A 21,550-nucleotide genomic window follows, 5' to 3' on the forward strand; every position below is an offset into this window, starting at 1 on the left:
TCCAAATTTTATAACCGTTACTGACCCGGAGCCGCGGGAGCATGTCGCGTGACGATGTGCTCACCATCAGGACACCACGAGAAGTGTGTGGGCGTCTGGAGCCTGAGGTTTTGACACCTAAGTGGACAGAGGACAGATGAACATGGAATGAACTGAACCGGACCAGGTATCACGTTAACAAGTGCATTTGTTTGTTCAAACCAGACCTGACTTCCGGTCAGCACTCTCCTCACCTGTTTGTACTTCTTCACGTCCCAGACCTCCATCTCGACCCCCGCAGATTCCCGAACCCGGCCAGAAACCAGGATGTGACCCTGCGGGCTGAAACAGGGAAGAACAGAACTTTATCTGTAAACCCACTGACCAGACACTAACGTACAGACAGAACTCGGACCTCTTGTGGACTCACCTGTAGTAGGGGCGTTTCGTGGGTCCGGTTCCGAAGTCGAATAAACCGGGTCACATTTGAGGTTATAGACCGTGGCCTTGGCCGGCTGAAGCCGTACACTACGCAGAACTCAGACGAGTTCGGACTCCAGACCACGTCATAGATGCGGACCTTTCTTCGTGTTTCAGAGAAAAGACGCACAAACAGAACAGAACTTTATCAGTACCGCCGCTTGCTCTAGTGTCAGAGTGTGGTTCTGGTTCTACTCACGCAGTTGGACCAGTGCCGTCTCCCGTTCACAGCGAGTTGGTAAGCAGCGTCTGCTCGCCGTAATACGACGCCCCGGTTTTATCCACCTCGGTGCTTGCTGTTCACCAGAAACGCCAGATGCTGACAGAGACAGGAACGCTCTTTTATTTTGAAAGTCACACAGTAAACACAGTGAGGACTCAAAGGACTTCCGGCCCCTCCAGGCCCCTCCAGGCGCTTCCAGGCCCGGTTCATACCTTTCTGTTCCACTGCATTGTCACTCTGTCCGCCTTGAAGGAAACTCTTGTTGGCGAGTTGCCGCTGTTGGTCCGCCCAGAACCGCGGTACTGATAGAGACGGACGAAGGACGGAGCTCCTTTACTGCCTGGAACGTAGACTACAACCTGGAGGGGACAGGGACAGGCACGCAGGGACAGGCCGGACAGGGTAAGACCTGGTTCCAGCCCGTCCCCTCTGATGGGACACTCACCTTGCTGGGTTGTCCTCCAGGAGACAATACGTAGTCAGACACTTTCTGCATGTGAAGTTTGTTGGCGATCGAGTCTGAAAACAGAAACATCATCCGATTCTTAAAAGACCAGGGACCGCGACCAAAGACTGTCTGGAGACTGTCCGAGACCAAAGACTGTCTGGAGACTGTCCGAGACCAAAGCGTCTGAGACTGTCTGAGACCACAGGTGTCTGAGAGACTGTCTGAGCTGAGACCAAAGTGACCGTCTGAGAGACTGTCTGAGAAAAAGAACCAGGACTGAGTTCCTGCTGACCAGCCGATCTTCAGTCGAACCTGCTGGTCCTAGTCTCAGTCTGGCCTGGTGTTCAGTCTGGTCTGGCGTCCGTCCTGGTCCCTGCCGTCTCAGTCTACACCTGTGTCAGTCCTGGTCTTGGTCTCAGTCTCAGTCCTGGTCTTGGTCTCATTCCTGTCCTGGGTCTCAGTCCTGTCCTGGTCTCAGTCTCACACCTGGTGTCAGCTCTGGTCTTGGTTCTCAGTCTCAGTCCTGGTCTTGGTCTCAGTCCTGATCTCGGTCCTGCTGACCGCCTGCCGATCTTCAGTCTGAACCTGCTGGCTCCTAGTCTTGGTCTGGCCTCAGTCTGCCTCTCCAGTCCTGCGTCTCAGTCCTGGTCTCAGTCCTGGTCTCAGTCCTGCGTCTCAGTCCTGGTCTCGGTCACTTACTGAAGTCGTTGTTTCTCGTAGAAGTGCAGCTCGTTGTTGACGCTCCTCACACAGACCCCTCATCATCAGGACCAGGTGGGGACACCTGCCCAGTCATCACTCCGAGAGTCAATCACAGAGAGCCAATCACAGAGAGCCAATCACAGAGAGCCAATCACCAGAGAGCCATCACCAGAGAGCCAGTCACCAGAGAGGCCCGTAGAGCCAGTCACAGCTGGTTCTGACCCACCAGGAGTCGACCTTCTTTCTGGTACGGGCTTTGATAAGCTGACCGGTCTGAACGTCCCCAGCTGGAGGTTGGATCACCCTTGGGGACTGTCCTGAGTCTCTGAGACACACAGACAGACGACAGACAGACAGACATCCATAAATGATGTCACTTCAACATATTAATGCTGTTACTATGACAACGTTAACCAGGACCGGTCCAGTCCAGTCCGGTGCAGTTTGTGTCTTACTGCTGTACGGCGCCAGGTGACCAGACCTCTGCCCAGAGGAGAGAAGTCCAACAGAGACGTCTTCGGGGGTCAAAGGTCAACAAGACGGAGCTGTCTGAAGATTACCACAGACACACTGAGGACAGACAGGGAGACAGACAGACCAGAACGACAGGCAGCAGACAGACAGACAGGCAGACAGACAGACAGGTCAGTGTTCAGATAAATCATTATTTATTTGTGATCATTTGATTTCATTGATCAATTTTTTACCTTCGGGTCCTTGCTCCAGCCAGAACATCGACCCGTCTCTGCTGAACGTGTGAACACTGCTGGACCAGAGTCCCTGAAAGACAGACAGAAACAGTCAGGTACAGACAGACAGGTGGTACAGACAGAGACAGGAACAGACAAGATAGACAGGTACAGTCAGGTACAGACAGACAGGTATAAGCCAGAGAGACAGGTACAGACAGATAGACAGGTAAGTCAGGGTACAGAGTACAGAGAGACAGGTACAGACAGATAGACAGGTACAGTCAGACCGACAGGTAGACCAGGCGACACGACAGTCAGGTACAAACAGGGGACAGGTAAGACAGGAGACAGAGACAGGAAACAGACAGATGACAGGTACAGACAGAGACAACGGTCACAGACAGACAGAGCAGGTCCGACAGAGACACGGAACAGACAGAGACCGGTTCAGACAGACAGATGCTGGTGCATTCAGATTACCACGAAACTTCAGTCAGTAGCTGTTGTCAGTACGTAGTCATCTGTAGCGTCAGCAGTGGTCTGTAGTCGTAGAGTGGTCTGTAGTCGTCAGCAGTGGTTGTAGTCGTCAAGTGGCTGTAGTCGTCAGCAGTGGTGTAGTCGCACAGTTGGTCTGAGTCGTCAGCGTGAGGTCTGTAGTGTCAGCAGTGGTCTGTAGTCTCAGCGTTGTCTGTAGTCATCATTAGGGTCTGTAGTCTTCAGTAGTGGTCTGTAGTCATCAGCAGTGGTCTGTGTAGTCGTCAGTATTCGTGCGTATGTAGTGTCAGCAGTGGTCTGTAGTCGTCAGTAGTGGCTCGTAGTCGTCAGTATGGTCTGTAGTCGTCAGCAGTGCGTCTGTAGTCGTCAGTAGTGGTCTGTAGTCGTCAGCAGTTGGTCTGTAGTCGTCCCGACCGTGGTCTGTCGTCGTCAGGAGCGGCAGTAGGTCTGGTAGTCGTCGTAGTGGTCGTAGTCGTCAAGCAGTTGTGGTCTTGTAGTCTGTCAGTAGTGGTCTGTAGTCGTCAGGCGGTAGTGGTGGTCTGTAGTCGTCAGCATTGGGGTTCATGTAGTCGTCACGCAGTGGTCTGTGTCGTCCGTGTGGTCGTAGGCGTCAGTCGGTGGTCAGTGTAGTGTCCAGCAGTAGGTCAGGGTCAGCAGCGTGGTCGTTAGTCATCAGTCGTCAAGTCTCCGGGGAAGGCACAAGTGGGTCACATGACGGCGTAGGTCCCGCAGCAGAAATGGCTTCCATCTGAAGCGGGCGCAACGCGAGCAAACAAAGCAAGAGGGAGCAAGGAACACGGGACAGAAGACACACACACACACACCCAACACCATCACACACATCACCACACGCCGCGCGCGCTACGCGCACACACCCACTCAACGACGCGCATCCGCGCGCCACACGCGTCGCGCGCGCACAATCCACGCGTCGCGCGCGCGCGCGCAGCACCTCAGGGCCACCCACACACACACATCGCGCGTCGCGCACACACCGCCGCGCGCGCACACACACCGCGCACACACCACACCACTGCCCGCGCGCACCACACACACACACACAACCGCCCGCACACAACACGCTACACACCGCGACACCAAACGCCGCATCACACCACACCCCCACACACACCCCACACACGCGCGCGCCACAAACACACACACTGGCGCTCACACGCGCAGCGCGCTGCTCCGCGCACTCACACACACACCACAGCACACCGCCGCCCACTGCGCACACACACACACACACACTCACAGCCCGCCACACAACACGCGCCAGCACACACCACCACGCGCGCGGCCAGCGCGCACATCGCAGCACACACGTCGCGCTCGCCGCGCGCTGCTCGCAGACACAACGTCCGGGCCCTCGCTCAACACACACGCGCGGCTGCGCTGCGCGCGACGCACACACCACGCCATCGCACACCACACACCACAACACACCCACACACACACAACACACACACTACACCCACCACGGCGCGCGCGCGGGCGCGCGCTCGGCGCGCGCCGCGCGGCCGCGTCGGCGCGGCGCTCGCTCGCGCGCGCGCGCGAGCGCGCGCACACACACCCACCACCACACACACACACACACGCACCCCACGCGCGCGCGCACTATCACACACTACACACACACACACACACACACCCCACACACACGGCGCGCGCGCACATCACGCCGCTCGCGCGCTCGCGGCGCGCAGACACACACACTACCACACGCGCGCGCTCGGCACAAACCCACGCGCGCGCGCACAACACACACGCCGCTACACACAACACACGCGCGGCGCGCGTCATCACACACACACCACACGCGCGCGCACACACACACACGCCAACACGCGCTCACCACACACACACACCCACGCGCTCACACACACACCACGCGCTCGCGCACCACACACACCACACACACACGCGCATCACATCACCCCACACTACCACCAACAGCACACACCACCCCGCCACAACACGCTCGCGCCTACACAACACCCACACAACTAACACACGCGGCGCGCGCGCGCGCGCGCTGCGCGCGCGAACCACCACACTCGCGCGCGCGCTCGCACACACACACACAACACACACACACCCACACACACACGCGCCCGCGCACACACACACACACACACACACTCTCTCTCTCTCTCTCACACACACACACACACACACACACTCACACACTCTCTCTCACACACACACACTCACACACTCTCTCTCTCTCACACACACACACACACACACACACACACACACACACACACACACACACACACACACTCTCTCTCTCTCTCTCACACACACTCTCTCTCTCTCTCTCACACACACACACACACACACACACACACACACACACACACACAGTGATCGATCAGTGATTGATTAGGTCAATAAATGAAACAGAGCGCGTGATTTAAACATGAAGTGACGGATCGTTAACGGAACGTAACGTTTGTTCAGCGGGAACAGCTGTGTGACGTCAGTCCTGATGCCTGCCTGTCGGTGTAAACAAACAAACAAACAAACAAACAAACAAACAAACATTTACACACCTGCTAGCAGCGGGCTGGGGGGCGCCATTTTTCTGTGTGCCGGAAGAAGAAAGCCTCTCTCCCGGAAGTGCGTGAAGTGAGCGGGAGGCGGGACTTCCAGTGCCACATCAGCAAACAGTCCCCGCGCTATGACACGTCACGGACAAACACACACGGACACGACCCGTTAACGTCCACGAGACAAGCACGGGGACGTTTCATCGGAATATGACGTCACATGTCAGTAAATGTTAAAAATTAATTGTTAATATTTTTAACATTCAACGTCCGCGACAAGCTGCCGAAGAAGAACTGACGGGGAGGTGACTTCCGCTTTCAAAGTAAAAGCGCAGTAAACATGTTAAACGTTTGTTTAGAGAAAATAAACCTTTAAATAACCTCAAACAAACCTTTAAATAACTCATTTAAACTTTAAATAACTAATTTAAACCGTAACACCATAACATTCATATCCATTGCTGTTTAATCAGCTGCGTTACTTTTATTTTGAAGCGACGCCGAGAGAAGTCGGTTTAACTTTGAAAGGGCGGACAGGAAGTTTTATTTTGACAGGGAGTAACTTTACAGTTCCCGCCCCTGGCCGAGGGGGCGGGGCTTCGTGTTTTTGAGTACGTAGACAACCGAGAGCAGCTCCCAGTCCACGAAGAAGAAGAACCAGAAGAAGCTACCTGAGACGAACCGGAGAAGAAGACACGATGGTGGCCAAGCAGAGGATCCGGATGATGAACGAGAAGCACAGCAAGAACATCACGCAGCGCGGGAACGTGGCCAAGTCCACCGTGAGTCCGAGCCCGGGGCCACACAGCGAGACAACACGACTAACACCGAGCCGACACCACACACACCGAGCCCGGTACCACACAGCGAGCCCGGGGCCAGGCAGCTAGCCCAACACCACACACACCGAGCCGACACCACACACACCGAGCCGACACGACTAACACCGAGCCGACACCACACACACCGAGCCGACACCGAACTAACGCCACTAAAACCGACCGGGACCACAGACCCGCTCAGGACTGTGGTCCACGTCCACACATCAAACTGGACCAGTTAGAACCTGATAGACCGGGTCAGACCGGGTCAGTGTGTTAGTCCACCGTGGACCAATCAGGAAGTGTTAAAGCTAATTAATATTCATAAAAACTGCAACGTAATGATAGAGTGGACATATGTGACGTCATTATTGATAATTAATTATCGCATCTTATTTTGAAAGGTACTTTATTTTGCAATCAGCAGATCAAACCTGCTTCCTGTTTGTGAAATGACGAGTTGTGATTGGTTCACTGTTCCCCTGTCCTCATTAACATACACACGTCACCACTGATCAGCTGTGACGTCACGTGATCGATAATGTGTGTGTGTGTTTCAGAGGAGCATGTCCGAGGACAAAGGTGTGGGTCCATGGCTGCTGGCTCTGTTCGTGTTCGTCGTCTGTGGATCAGGTCAGACACACACACACACACACACACACATACACACACACACACATACAACAACAACATACACGCACACATCAGCAACACACACATACAACAACAACATACACACACACATCAGCAACACACACAACGACAACATACACACACACACACACACACACACACACATCAACAACACACACACACACACACACATACACAACAACACATCTGTCTCTCTCATTGAAACATGAATGTAACAAACAAACATTGTAATTTTATGAATCAGCTGATTGATTAAATCATTAATTAACTTCAGACTGACATGCAGGTCATCATGACATCATCGACCTGCAGCGAGCAGGTCGATGATGTCGCTGCAGGTCGATGATGTCGCTGCAGGTCGATGATGTCGCTGCAGGTCGATGATGTCGATGATGTCAGCTGACCGGTGTGTTTGTCTTTCAGCCATCTTTCAGATCATCCAGAGCATCAGGATGGGCATGTGAAGTGATGTCACCAGCAGGGGCGGGGCTACAACGGCCAGCGACAACAGAGGAGCCACGACCGCCAACGTCAGCTGACCACCCCCGAACTGAACCAACCAAAACATTCCTGAACTCTGATGTCAGACATACAGATCCCGCCCCCTTCATGACCACAAACCCCGCCCCCTTCATGACCACAAACCCCGCCCCGACAGGGGCGCCGGTCTGTTGACTTCCTGTCGCTGCACCCTGACCTTCAGTGTTCCTGTAAACAAGCCATACATGTGCCTTTCTCTGTTTACCTGAGCTGTGGCTCCGCCCCCATTGATTACACCTTATCAGTACACAGGGAGGGAGGGCGGGTCACAGTCCCACCTGATGCTGTCTGTACCTGTACCTGTCTATAATGTAGACCAAGACCAGGTGTTCACCTGTTCACCAGGTGTTTACCTGTCCCCGAGCTCTCTACATTCCATCTGTCCGTCCTCCTCTTCCTCGGTGTTAATGAGATGCTAATGAGATGCTAATGAGATGAAGGTCTTTTGAATCAGAAGGTGTGGAGGTGCTGACAGGTGTGTCTGCACTGTGTGCAGCCTCACCTGAACCAATCAGCTCAAAGAATAAAGTTTGATTTTCAACACGGACGCCGTTTGTGTCTTTACTGCAGGTCAGAGGTCACGACCAGCACGACCTCTGACCTCAGCTGTGATAAGGTTTTCTGAATGTTAGTTATTGGTTTGATAATGGTTGTGTATTGATTAGTGATCAGGTTTATTGTCAGCTGATCGTGTTCAGTTTGTGATTGGTTGATCCTGAAGACAGACGTTGATGCAACGTGAACATTAGAACTTCCTGTTCAGAAAATTCAGACTCAACTTGAAGCGAAATTGCCGGTCTTTAGCAGTCTTTGCCGGTCTTTAGCAGTCTTTGCTGGTCTTTAGCAGTCTTTGCTGGTCTTTGCCGGTCTTTAGCAGTCTTTGCCGGTCTTTAGCAGTCTTTGCTGGTCTTTGCCGGTCTTTAGCAGTCTTTGCCGGTCTTTAGCAGTCTTTGCCGGTCTTTAACAGTCTTTGCCAGTCTTTGCCGGTCTTTAGCTGTCTTTGCCGGTCTTTAACGGTCTTTGCCGGTCTTTAGCAGTCTTTGCCAGTCTTTAACAGTCTTTGCCGGTCTTTGATGTCACGTGGAGTTGTTGTGTTGCTGCAGTTGCTCCATTGGTCCACAGGGTGGCGCTGTTTAATGTTTCACGTGACGTGTTTTATGTAAACTTTGTGTATTTATAGTAAGAAATGACTTTTGTTGCAGTAACTCTGTCTCCAGGGTGGCTGAGAAGAAACTGAATACAAACTATGAATGATTAATCGACCTGAGTCAGGCCAGGTGTGACTCAGTACACCTGTGAACTACGAGTCCTGTCTCAGTCCTGTCTCAGTCCTGTCTCAGTCTTTCGTCTGGTCTTGAACAGTTTTGTTGTGTTGGTGTAGACGGAGCTGGAGTGACCCACATCAGACAGACCTCAGATTTGGGTCATGGAGGGTTAAATCCAGACAGTCTTTGTCCTCAGTCTTTTGTTTGTCTGAGACCTGCTGAGAGCTTCAGTCTGACCCGAATCATGACATCATTGTTTATTTGTTATTTTACAGTTCAATGTGTTTTTTAAATAAACAGATGATGTACGGTGGCTCTGAAAGTTCAACACACTTTAATTTAATCTGACTGAACTCTGACAAATAAACTACAGTCATATTTGGAATAACGTTAGTACGATGTTAACATAACGTTACTATTTGTAATGTTCCTGTACGTTATTCTGACCGTTGACTCTGTGATGCTAACGAGCACATAAAATGCCACGAAGCAACCCTAATTCATTATTATCCAATCAAATCAGATTTTATTTGTACAGCCCAAAGTCACAAAGTCCATTTTCCTCTGAGGCTTTACAATCTGTACAGGGAGTGACACCCTCTGTCCTTAGACCCTCGGTTCCAGTGAGGAAAAACTTGCCCACAAAAAACCTTTAACAGGGAAAAAAGGTGGAAGAAACCTCAGGAAGAGCCACAGAGGAGGGATCCCTCTCCCAGGACGGACAGACGTGCTGCCCCAATAGATGTCGTGTACAGGACAAATAACACAACATATTGTACAATTACAATGAACTGATTTAAATGCAATGAATCACAATGACTTGGTATAAAGATGAAATGAATTACAATGAATGATAAAATGACAATGAATACAAGGACGGATAATTACAATGACAATGAATTACAATGACTGATAAAATGACAATGAATTACAATGACTGATAAAATGACAATGAATTACAATGACTGATAAAATTATTACAGTAGCAGTGGAACCTGTGATAGAGAGAGAGACACAGATGCTCAGCAGCAGCAAATCATCAACTAACTATAAACTGTGATGGAGCTGGAGGCCAGGGTGATCCCATCTAAAGTAACTAAGTCTCTAGAAAGAGAGTTTCTGAGGTGTTTGGGTCCAATTACAAGAACTTCAGTTTGTCTGAATTTAACATCAGAAAATTGTAGGTCATCCAACTTTTTATATCCTTAAGGCATGCTTGGAGTTTAGTTAACTGATTGGTTTCATCAGGCTTGATCAATAAATATAATTGGGTGTCGTCAGCATAACAATGATAATTAATGGAGTGATTCCTAATGATGTTCCCTAAAGGAAGCATATATAAACTGAATAGAAGTGGTGCTAACCCTTAGCTTAGCTTCAGTTACAGTTAGCGTGTTAGCTCCTGCTCTGGGCTAAATGATAAATTATTTACAACAAAGACAGATCACAACATTTAAAAATGTTTTTATTTGTATGAAAAATGTTTTAGTTCAAAGTAAAAGACATCAGCTATGAATTATGGGTACAACAACTCAAACATTAAAGAATGAAACTTGTGACTGACTCAAACATCTCATCATGTCACATCGTGTCATCTTCACAGTGAGACGTAAAAAACGATCCAATCAGCAGCTCCAGACAGGATCACATGACCCGCAGAACCAATCGTGGCCACAACCCCAAAAACCCTCTGAAGAGCTCAGAGGTGGAGGTGAGTACCTCAATATTCAAATGTAAGCTGGAGATATGATTTATATTTACAGTCTGGAGGTCAGATGTTGGAGCTAAAGCTTGAATGAAGACAACACTACACTGATAATCACCAAACATCGAATCATTACAAACACATGAGTAAATATAAGGTCATTCAGTAAAGACTACAGGTCGTCAGGTTTATACATATCTCTACAGGAATTATAAAAGACATCTGGTCAGACAACATGACAGCACTGCGCACTGAAACGTGTTATCTTTTGCGCCATAACAGTTGTTTGCTGTGTCGATCAAACTTCAATAAGGTTGAACTCTGATTGCAGAGAGTTCCCAGATCGCATTGTGTCTGAAAGAGCCAGCATTGATGCCTTACAAGATGTTTACAAGGTCGTAGGGTAAAGCTGAGATGATTACAGGGACACTATCGTGTACGGATGTTACTGGTACACCTGAACATCACACTGATGATGAAAATATGATGATTACGGGGACTTGACATCAAACCATGAGGACTACAGGCGCAGGACTTTCTTCAGGATTTTAGGTCCCATCAGGAAGATTATGAAGTCCTGACATCCCGCTGAGACTCTTACAGGGACCAATCATCCCACTGTAATTATAAAGGCTTTACACAATTAGGAGGACACAATATCATGCTGTTAGGATTAGAGGTACATAATATCCTATCAGGGGGATCATGGAGACATGACGGATCACTAGAACTACAGGAACATCACGTCATGTCAAGAGGATTATGAAGACAAGAGGTACAGAACATCCTACCAGGGTTTAACGGATGTCTTATGTCCTATACAAATATCAGGAGCAACATGTGGATGTCACGTCCTGCCCAGACAATAACAGGTTCAGGAGATCCTGCCAGCACAACTATCAGGGTTATAACTGGACCATGAAGAACATCACGGATGCTCATGCCTGGAGGATTGCAGGTACCCGATATTCTACGGGAGGGTTACAATTACACATACGCAAACCCAGGCAAGACCATTGCCAGGCGAGGCAAAATGTGGTTAGTTCTGGATGTGCTGCATTTTTAGTCCATGGTTGGGAATGAGACTTCAAGACAATCAAGATTCACAGATGTTGAACCCCACACGAAGGTTTTAGTCGCCCCTTTGCTGCCGAGGTGAAGATTTGCAAGGGTTGATTTTTCGTATGTGTGATTGTAGCCAGATGAGAGTGTGTGACATCCTACAGGAAGGTTACAAGGACATGACATCATGCCGTCAGATTTTCACAGGTAAATAACGTCCTACAGGTTTATGGGTACATGACGTCACGCCAGGAGGATTACGAGGACAGGAGGTCATGTAGCCCCACAGAGCTGCCACAGCTTTACCATCCAGGTCCAGAGTTTTTGAACCTTTCAAAGTCTGTTTCCATCAGCAACAATTGAGTCAGGTCCAGCTTGGAGTCACAAAACAGAAAATATGTTCAAAACAACCTCCTTTCAGATCAAACGTCATCCAATCTTCATCCACAGATCCAAATTATACCAAATGTTGTTGAGAAGCCTAAAACCAGCTCCTCCTTTCATTCATTGCTTCATTGTATTGTCCTCAGCTGTTTGAGGGCTGTTCTGGTTTCAGTCGAATGGCCCAGGAGTTGGCAGACACAATGTCTCCCCGGCGATGGATTCGGCAGGTATAAACACCCTCATTGAACTCGTTGGCGACGATGCGAAGGTCTCTGTCCTTCATGACAATGTAGCCGGGGATGGAGGTCAGGATCTGTTCACCATCTTTATACCAGCTGGAGGAAACAGCCATTCGTCAGACCTTTATTTCATTCTTACTTCTAATTTTATGTTTGGTGTTTTCTTAGTATGAAGTATTGATCAGCTGACCTGACTTTTGGTGGTGAGTGGGGGTTTTTGGTTCCACAGCGGAAACCCACCACCTTGCCACGGGGTACCATCTTGATCTTGACGTTGGCCGGCGGAGGCGTTGGTGTGGTAACAGCTTCCAGAAGCTCTAGAAGCACAAAAAGTGAGTGTCAGACCAGCGTGTTGACAAACAATCAGGTTTCTGTTTTTACTGGAACAGTAAAACATTCAGGTAGGTTCTGACCTGTGATGCTGGGTTAGGTTAGTGTCTCGGCTCTGATGGCGTCTTACCGTAGCAGAGGTCACAGCGCTGAGGACAGTTCTTCTTCATGAAGGTCTTCCTCCGCTCGCAAAACCCAAGCCTAGCCCATGGGTCACAGACCCGCTTCTTATCTAGACAGCCTTCCAACAAACAAGAACCACTGTCACACATGCAGCACTGGAAGGAGTATTCAGAGCTCTGTGAAGGTTCTCAGTCGTCCAGGTCATCATTATTTAAGAAGAGTTCAATCCGGGGCACCTGGATTTTACTTCTTGTTCATGGTTAGGTCACCTGCGGTCTGGTGTAAACAGTGGTCACTAAATGTTCCCACTTCACATGACGGGACCTGAGGTGACTTCAACAACCCTGACATCAGCTGTCACAATAACAAGTTCTCTGGTAAAGATCAAGTTGAAGAGTGAGACCTCCTCCTCTTCCAGAGTCAGGACGGGTACAGGTCTTGTTGAACCTTACCATAGAGTCTCTGGATGCCCCAGATGTCATCCTGGGCGATGTTCCTCTGTCCGGTGTAGGTGGCATTGGGATGCATCAGAGCCTTGGGATCTCTGGAGTGCCACAGACCAAGAGCATGGCCGATCTCATGAGCCGCCACCTGGACCAGGTCGTTTAGCCACACCCCTGCAGAGTCACATGATCATGTTGTTAAAATAGTTTCCTTACTTTTTCACAGTATTTCTACTGGAAGAAACTAACCTTGTTTCCAGCTGAATCTGGACTTGCCAAGGATCCAGAACTCGTGGTTATCAAAGTGGATTTCCCCCCGTGGAGGCAGGAAGGCATGAGCCAGCTCGCCATTCAGCCCATCGAAACATGGGTGGAGAGGAGACCACCAGCAGTCAGTGTGGTTAAAGGTGTAGAAACCTTTGCACCCCCACAAACAGAAATATATCAACATGTGATCATCATCAATTCCTTCCCCTCATCCTCCTCCACCTACCGATGGTGATGTCAGCGCTAGCATTGCCATTGGTAATCTCGGTGAAGGTCAGGGGAGAGACGTCGCTCCACTTGGTGAAGGCGATGCTGATGGCCTTCCTCGTGTCCTCGACGTTCAGAGTGTTCGGAAACTTTATGATCCTGACAGACAGACAGACAGACAGACAGACAGACAGACAGACAGACAGACAGACAGACAGACAGACATGTTATTGGTGAATTAAGCTCTAATCAGTGGGTTTCACATCCTGGCAGGAACAGTTCAGGGTAAAAACACCTTCCTGTGAAAGACAGGCTGTCCAATCAAAGAGCATTCAGAGGAACAATTCAGCCCAATCAGCTCAATTCAGCAGCGGTCGCACAGTCTGTCTGTTTACATCTGAGACTCGGTCATCAGCTGGCCGTGAAACTCGACCCTCCGATTATGAAGTCCAGTATCCTGGATCTCAAGGTCCTGAACGTCAAACAGACAGAACCACATTCCTCATCCAAATCTTGGTCTACAAGGGCCAGATCCTCTGTGTACCGGTCCACCAGAGGTCAACGTCATCTAGTTACTGTTTCTACTGTTTCTTCTTCTCTGTTAACAAACTTTGGAAACTTGATGCTCGACCTGTCATCAGATCATGTCGATGCAGTATTTTGTACCCATATGTGACGTCGATGCAGTATCTGCGACAATGCAAAGGTATGTGATGTTGATGCAGTATTTTGTATCTGTATGTGACGTCAGTGCAGTATTTTGTACACAAATGTGACATTAATGCAGTATTTAGTAACTGTACATGACATCGATGCAGTATTTTGTACCTGTACGTGATGACGATGCAGTATTTTTTTTGTACATGACAACAATGCAGTATTTTTTTAGTACATGACAACGATGCAGTATTTTCTACCTGTACGTGAGGTTGTGGTGAGTCCACTTGTGCCCAACCGGGTTGATGGCGTAGCGTTTGTTTCTCGTCTCTGTTGCTCTGCTGCCAGACGTCTGAAAAAAAACAACCAATCAGAAGCCTCCTGAGTGATGAGGTCACTGCCTCTGATGTCCACTAGATGCTGCTGTCGTCTCTCATGTCTCAGTTTGAATCAACCATCAGGAGAAAATATGACAATAAAAACTGAACTATGGCGCCCAAGGTGCATTTCACCAACAAACATCCAATCACAGAGCTTTAGTTGGTCACATGACGATGACAGTCAGTGGAGGATAAACATGAATCGATCTGCAGCTTTAATCAGTTTTTATTCTGCATAAATTCATTAAGACAAGTCGTTGTAACTGCAGAGGATCATGGGTACTGTAGTCTTCAGATGAACTTAAGGAGAACAGGAGAAGAATTTAAAGTGTTTGAGACGTGGCAGCGACTTATTCAGTACAGATGTGAAACTCTTCTGTGTCTTTGTCCTTTGATCCCTCCTCCTCTTCTTCCTCCTCCTCCTCCTCTTCCTCCTCTTCCTCCTCTTTCTCCTCCTTCTCCTCAGATATCTATCACCCACATGTGAACGTCCTTTCACAAACTGAGTCTGAGACTCTAAATCTGACAGTAAGTGTTCTGTCTCCAACGTCAGTAAACAGGAAGACACCTTCAAAAGAAATGTCTTAAGAGTCAGAACATTTAAAATGGAGAGATGAAAAACAAAACAGAAACAAAGTTCAAACTCTGTAAATCATCATCAGCTTTTTAAAGCCGGAATTTCAGGTTTCATTCTTTAAAATGTTTCAGAATAAAACAATCTTCATGTCTCCATGTCTCCATGTCTTCATGTCTCCATGTCTCCATGTCTTCATGTCTCCATGTCTTCATATCTTCATGTCTCCATATCTTCATATCTTCATGTCTTCATGTCTTCATGTCTCCATGTCTTCATATCTTCATGTCTCATGTCTCCATGTCTTCATATCTTCATGTCTCCATGTCTCATGTCTCCATGTCTTCATGTCTCATGTCTCCATGTCTTCATATCTCCATGTCTTCATGTCTTCATATCTTCATGTCTCCATGTCTCATGTCTCCATGTCTTCATATCTTCATGTCTCCATGTCTTCATGTCTCCATGTCTCATGTCTCCATGTCTTCATATCTCCATGTCTTCATATCTTCATGTCTCCATGTCTCATGTCTTCATATCTTCATGTCTCCATGTCTTCATGTCTCCATGTCTCCATGTCTTCATGTCTTCATATCTTCATGTCTTCATGTCTCCATGTGTTCATGTGTCCATGTCTTCATATCTTCATGTCTCCATGTCTTCATATCTCCATGTCTTCATATCTTCATGTCTCCATGTCTCATGTCTTCATATCTTCATGTCTCCATGTCTTCATGTCTCCATGTCTCCATGTCTTCATGTCTTCATATCTTCATGTCTTCATGTCTCCATGTGTTCATGTGTCCATGTCTTCATATCTTCATGTCTCCATGTCTTCATGTCTCCATGTCTTCATATCTTCATGTCTCCATGTCTCATGTCTTCATATCTTCATGTCTCCATGTCTTCATGTCTCCATGTCTCCATGTCTTCATGTCTTCATATCTTCATGTCTTCATGTCTCCATGTGTTCATGTGTCCATGTCTTCATATCTTCATGTCTCCATGTCTTCATATCTCCATGTCTTCATATCTTCATGTCTCCATGTCTCATGTCTTCATATCTTCATGTCTCCATGTCTTCATGTCTCCATGTCTCCATGTCTTCATGTCTTCATATCTTCATGTCTTCATGTCTCCATGTGTTCATGTGTCCATGTCTTCATATCTTCATGTCTCCATGTCTTCATGTCTTCATGTCTTCATATCTTCATGTCTCCATGTGTTCATGTGTTCATATCTTAATGTCTCCATGTGCTTATGTCTCTGTGTCTTCATGTGTTCATGTCTCCATGTCTTCATATCTTCATGTGTTCATATCTTCATGTCTTCATATCTTCATGTCTCCATGTCTTCATATCTTCATGTCTTCATATCTTCATATCTTCATGTCTCCATGTCTTCATGTCTCCATGTCTCATGTCTCATGTTTCCATGTGTTCATATCTTCATGTCTCCATGTCTCATGTCTCATGTCTCCATGTGTTCATGTGTTCATATCTTCATGTCTCCATGTGTTCATGTCTTCATATCTTCATGTCTTCATGTGTTCATGTGTTCATATCTTCATGTCTTCATGTGTTCATGTGTTCATATCTTCATGTCTCCATGTGTTCATGTCTTCATGTCTCCATGTATTCATGTGTTTATGTGTCCATGTGTTCATGTTCATCGTTGATGTGGTTTCATGTGGATCAGGTCCAGATAAAGACCGGCACAGACCGGATCAATAAATCAGAGATCAGCTTGTAAAAATATTGATTCTGGCTGAAGCTCATCGTGTCTCATTAAATATTTAAAGTGTTAATGTTTAATATTAATGAATGTGAAAAACAGCTGATCATAAAAACACATCACTGATGATCGATCAGAAGATCCATTCATAAAAAACTGAATAAAGTTGAAATAAATTAAGTTTCATTAGAACTTTTTTAATGATTCTTTTCTTTTATATTTGGGTCTGATCAGCTGTTTGAGTTCACTAACCTTCATTATCATCATCATGATGAAGAGCAGCAGAGGAGTGTCCATGATGAGAACTGGACTCTACAGAGTCCGACACATGACCCGTCAATCAATCAATCAATCAATCAGTCTGTCCGTGCACGCGCGAGTCATCAGAGATCCTCGTGTCCACGCGCAGACCTTTACGCAGTCCGTCCGGGTCTCCTCAGACCCGTTTTGTTCCAACAGAACCGACCCACAGACGCGTAAAAGCAGCAGCGCGTCCGGCTCCGAGCCGCGGCGAAGAAGGGAGTCCCGTGTGCAGCTGGTCCCGGACCCGGTCCGTCCCACTCGGCTCTGGAACAAAGTGAGGGGAAGTTCCCGGACAGCGCGCTCGCTGCTGCAGTGGGGCTGGTCCGGAGGGGCGGGGTCAGGTGTGTTTGAATGGTGTCCATTTACACTGAGACCATAAATGTGGACGTTAACCCTTTTTGTTCTGGTTCGGTTTCCAAACTTGATTTAAATTAATTGATTTTAATTAAATGAAACATTTTTGAATTGTGTGTTTGAGGTCCGTCCGTTTGTTCTGGATCTCAGCAGCACCTAAACAAACACAAACCTGGTTCTGTTGTTGGTTCTGGAGGTCCTCTGGACTCTGGGTCACAGGTAGGGCCCCTCTGGATTGAAGTCCAGATGTGGAGCATTTGTCTCGAGAGTCCTCAGAACATCTGTCCAAACACGGAGAGACAAGAGAGTGTGAGGTCTGAAGAGTTTACACGTTATACATCATACACTATATGTACTTTTACACGTTATACATCATACACTTTATGTACTTTTACACGTTATACATCATACACAATATACTTTTACACGTTATACATCATACGCTATATATACTTTTACATGTTATACATAATACACTTTATGTACTTTTACACGTTATACACCATACACTTTATGTACTTTTTACATGTTATACATCATACACTTTATATACTTTCACATGTTATACATAATACACATTTTATATTTGTAAATATACATAAATAAATATAATACAAACCTATTGATTAAATATGATAAAACCATATTGATTAGAGCAGCTCTCAGTCTTTTCTGCAGTGCAGAGTTGGACATTGAAGCTGCTGCTAAAAATGAATTTTTAAAGATTAAACTCATCAGAAATGAGCAGATTATTTAAATGAGTCATTAGTGGCGGACCCCCCTCTCCCCTCACAGATCTCATTGTGTGTATTGTTGCTGTTTATCAGTTGCCCACAGCTCGTGGTCTCGGCCACCTTCACTCTGACAGAGTGGCTGCCGCGGTGTCTTTCACAGGAAGTCATCATATGCTGCATGTTAACGAGCGACGCTCGTTAGTGCAGCTTTGTGCTCGAGCTCTGAATGTTGGCACACTCCCATCATACACTGCAACAATGCTGTGACCTCACACTGACTCAGCCTCAGATCAATACCTGGACAGAAACCTGAGACCAAGACTGAGGACACCAAGACTGAAGAGACCAAGACTGAAGAGACCAAGACTGAGGACACCAAGACTGAAGAGACCAAGACTGAAGAGACCAAGACTGAGGACACCAAGATCGAAGAGACCAAGATCGAAGAGACCAAGACTGAGGACACCAAGACTGAAGAGACCAAGACTGAAGAGACCAAGACTGAGGACACCAAGATCGAAGAGACCAAGACTGAAGAGACCAAGACTGAGGACACCAAGACTGAAGAGACCAAGACTGAAGAGACCAAGACTGAGGACACCAAGACTGAAGAGACCAAGACTGAAGAGACCAAGACTGAGGACACCAAGACTGAAGAGACCAAGACTGAAGAGACCAAGACTGAGGACACCAAGACTGAAGAGACCAAGACTGAAGAGACCAAGACTGAGGACACCAAGACTGAAGAGACCAAGACTGAAGAGACCAAGACTGAGGACACCAAGACTGAAGAGACCAAGACTGAAGAGACCAAGACTGAGGACACCAAGACTGAAGAGACCAAGACTGAAGAGACCAAGACTGAGGACACCAAGACTGAAGAGACCAAGACTGAAGAGACCAAGACTGAGGACACCAAGACTGAAGAGACCAAGACTGAAGAGACCAAGACTGAGGACACCAAGACTGAAGAGACCAAGACTGAAGAGACCAAGACTGAGGACACCAAGACTGAAGAGACCAAGACTGAAGAGACCAAGACTGAGGACACCAAGACTGAAGAGACCAAGACTGAAGAGACCAAGACTGAGGACACCAAGACTGAAGAGACCAAGACTGAAGAGACCAAGACTGAGGACACCAAGACTGAAGAGACCAAGACTGAGGACACCAAGACTGAGGACACCAAGACTGAAGAGACCAAGACTGAAGAGACCAAGATCGAGGACACCAAGATCGAAGAGACCAAGACTGAGGACAGCAAGACTGAAAAAAACAAGACACGTAAACTCAGGACAGCTCAGTGTCTGTGAGTTCCAGGCTTCATGAATCGTCTCTGAGATCAGCGGGGAAGAACAGTCCTGGGTCACTGGAAGGTAAACGCTGATGCGAGCTCACAGCATAGCTGCAGTGAATGGTGGTGGGCGTACGCTACTGCCCTCACTATTGGCTACTGTAAAGACCAATGAATATCCAGGACAGGTCCTCCCTACCTGAGTGTTTTTATAGGAAATACATAGAAATGAGGAAGTAAACAGAACTCCACTTCCTTGTACTTCCTGTGGGTCACATCACAGAGGCTTTGTACAGGCTGAGGTTTGAACCTGCTGCTCTGCAGAACTTTCTGGTTGGGTCTCGGGCCTCCAGGGCTCCGGGGCTCTGGTTGGTGGGGGCCTCCTGGCAGGCATCCAGCCAAGCGTCGGATTTGTAGCGGCGTGTCGCCCAGAGAGAGGAGCAGAGAGACGGAGGAGGAGACAGACTTTCAGTCGGAGCTGAAGGATGAGGATTTAATTACATGTCTGTCCATTCATCTGTCCATCACACGCAGTAAACACACACAGTGGTCCGTCAGCAGCAGGTTCCCACATCATCTCGTCCTGTTTCTGAAAACATCGTCATGGCAACCAGCAGCAACGTGTCCGCTAGGTTTAGCAGACAAACAGCAGAAAGTCACAGGTCAAAGGTCGTCAACACAACAAAGTTTCTTTTCTACGTCACAGAAACTCTGAAGACATCAAAACTAAGAATTAACGGGGCGTGTTCAGCTCAGTCCTTGCCACAGCGGTCCAGGGTTCGAATCCGACCTGTGGCCCTTTGCTGCATGTCTCTCTCTCCATGTTCCTGTCACTCTACAGCTACATCCATACAGTAAAGCTTGAAAAAGAATTAATATCTGAATGATGAGGTTTAACTGAGCTAACACTGTTAGCTGGTATTCTGCGTGGCCAGGTTACCTCGGCCCACCCTGATCTACACTGGCCCCATCGCCTTCACTCTGCTCTAGTTCTGGGTTGTAGATTTTGAATTATTCATTCGAGATTAATTCAGATTAAGAAAATTCAGATTTCATCTTGTAGATTTTAAATTATACATTTTCAAACTTTGGATTACAGATTTCGGGTTTAGGATTGTAGATTTTATATTGTAGATTTTGGATGGTCGTGTAGTATCCTCAGATTGTTAATATTTGGTATTACACTAGGGAGCTCTGAGGCATCAAGGTGTGTGTTACCTGGCAGGAAGTTACCTGTCAGGATAGGTATTGGTAGAGGCCCCCTGGTGGCGTGTGTGTGCTATGTCTGTGCTGTTTGAGTAAATCCACAAAGAAAACGACCGCTGCAGTCCTGTGTCCTACTTTGACTGATTCACAGTGTTATATTGGTGGTGACCATACTGTGGAGATCCTGTGAGCAGGCCGGAGCACAGGAAGTGAACTGATGATCGTGATCACATGGTGACGCTGCCTCCATGTGATCACGATCATCACGAGCCTGGAGGAAAACTGTTTTAAACTGTAAACCATATTGATAATGAAGATAAAGCTACATGACTCAGTGAGGTGGGTTTGATGAGAAAAGACTTTTGAATCCCAAACCAAGTGAAATAATCCAGAGATTTAAAGTTTATTCCCGCATGAGAAAACTGTTGAATGAAAACTATTTGATCAGCTTCAGGTGTTTTCACCTGTGAACACCTGTCTGACAGCTGCTGGAAAGTCTGATTAATAAATAATCAGTCAATCGGTCTCAAACTCGTTTTATTGAGAAAACATTTGACAAAATGACTTCAGACAACAATGATCAACATCACGCACACGCACACACACACACGCACACGCACACGCACACACACACACACGTCTGTATAAACAAACAGTAAAAAATTAAAAACATTGAATCGATGACAGAGTGAAGCAT

At 47.5% G+C, this 21,550-nt stretch overlaps 3 protein-coding genes across 4 annotated transcripts in view; 1 reads left to right on the forward strand and 2 right to left on the reverse strand.

The window, feature by feature from the left end:
* The window catches only part of eif2a (eukaryotic translation initiation factor 2A), a gene marked incomplete at its 5' end in the record, with an annotated part of 12,238 nt that extends 6,551 nt beyond the window's left edge, over positions 1–5,687 (reverse strand). The window contains one exon of the mRNA XM_027280036.1: positions 5,581–5,687. Within this exon, the coding sequence (XP_027135837.1) occupies positions 5,581–5,687 (107 nt within the window). The remainder of the gene's footprint in view (positions 1–5,580) is intronic.
* A 504-nt stretch (positions 5,688–6,191) lies between these two features.
* Positions 6,192–8,139, forward strand: serp1 (stress-associated endoplasmic reticulum protein 1). Its single transcript, XM_019263048.2, has 3 exons — positions 6,192–6,359; positions 6,959–7,031; positions 7,476–8,139. Exons 1-3 carry the CDS (start codon positions 6,276–6,278, stop codon positions 7,514–7,516), a joined length of 198 nt encoding a protein of 65 aa, XP_019118593.1. The 5' UTR covers positions 6,192–6,275; the 3' UTR covers positions 7,517–8,139.
* Positions 8,140–10,301: 2,162 nt separating this feature from the next.
* mmp23bb (matrix metallopeptidase 23bb) lies at positions 10,302–18,938 on the reverse strand. 2 transcript variants are annotated; one of them, XM_027280037.1, is made up of 9 exons: positions 17,792–18,938; positions 17,215–17,583; positions 14,535–14,626; positions 13,637–13,776; positions 13,393–13,560; positions 13,153–13,317; positions 12,708–12,818; positions 12,438–12,564; positions 10,302–12,343 (listed from the first exon to the last, which is right to left on the reverse strand). In XM_027280037.1, exons 2-9 carry the CDS (start codon positions 17,257–17,259, stop codon positions 12,151–12,153), a joined length of 1,041 nt encoding a protein of 346 aa, XP_027135838.1. In that variant the 5' UTR covers positions 17,260–17,583; positions 17,792–18,938; the 3' UTR covers positions 10,302–12,150. The 2 variants fall into 2 exon arrangements, with proteins under 2 accessions (XP_027135838.1, XP_010748078.1); XM_010749776.3 differs by having other exon boundaries at positions 17,215–17,632.
* Positions 18,939–21,550: the final 2,612 nt, after the last annotated feature.

Source organism: Larimichthys crocea, chromosome VII (genome assembly GCF_000972845.2).
Source record: "Larimichthys crocea isolate SSNF chromosome VII, L_crocea_2.0, whole genome shotgun sequence".
Lineage (NCBI taxonomy): Eukaryota > Metazoa > Chordata > Actinopteri > Sciaenidae > Larimichthys > Larimichthys crocea.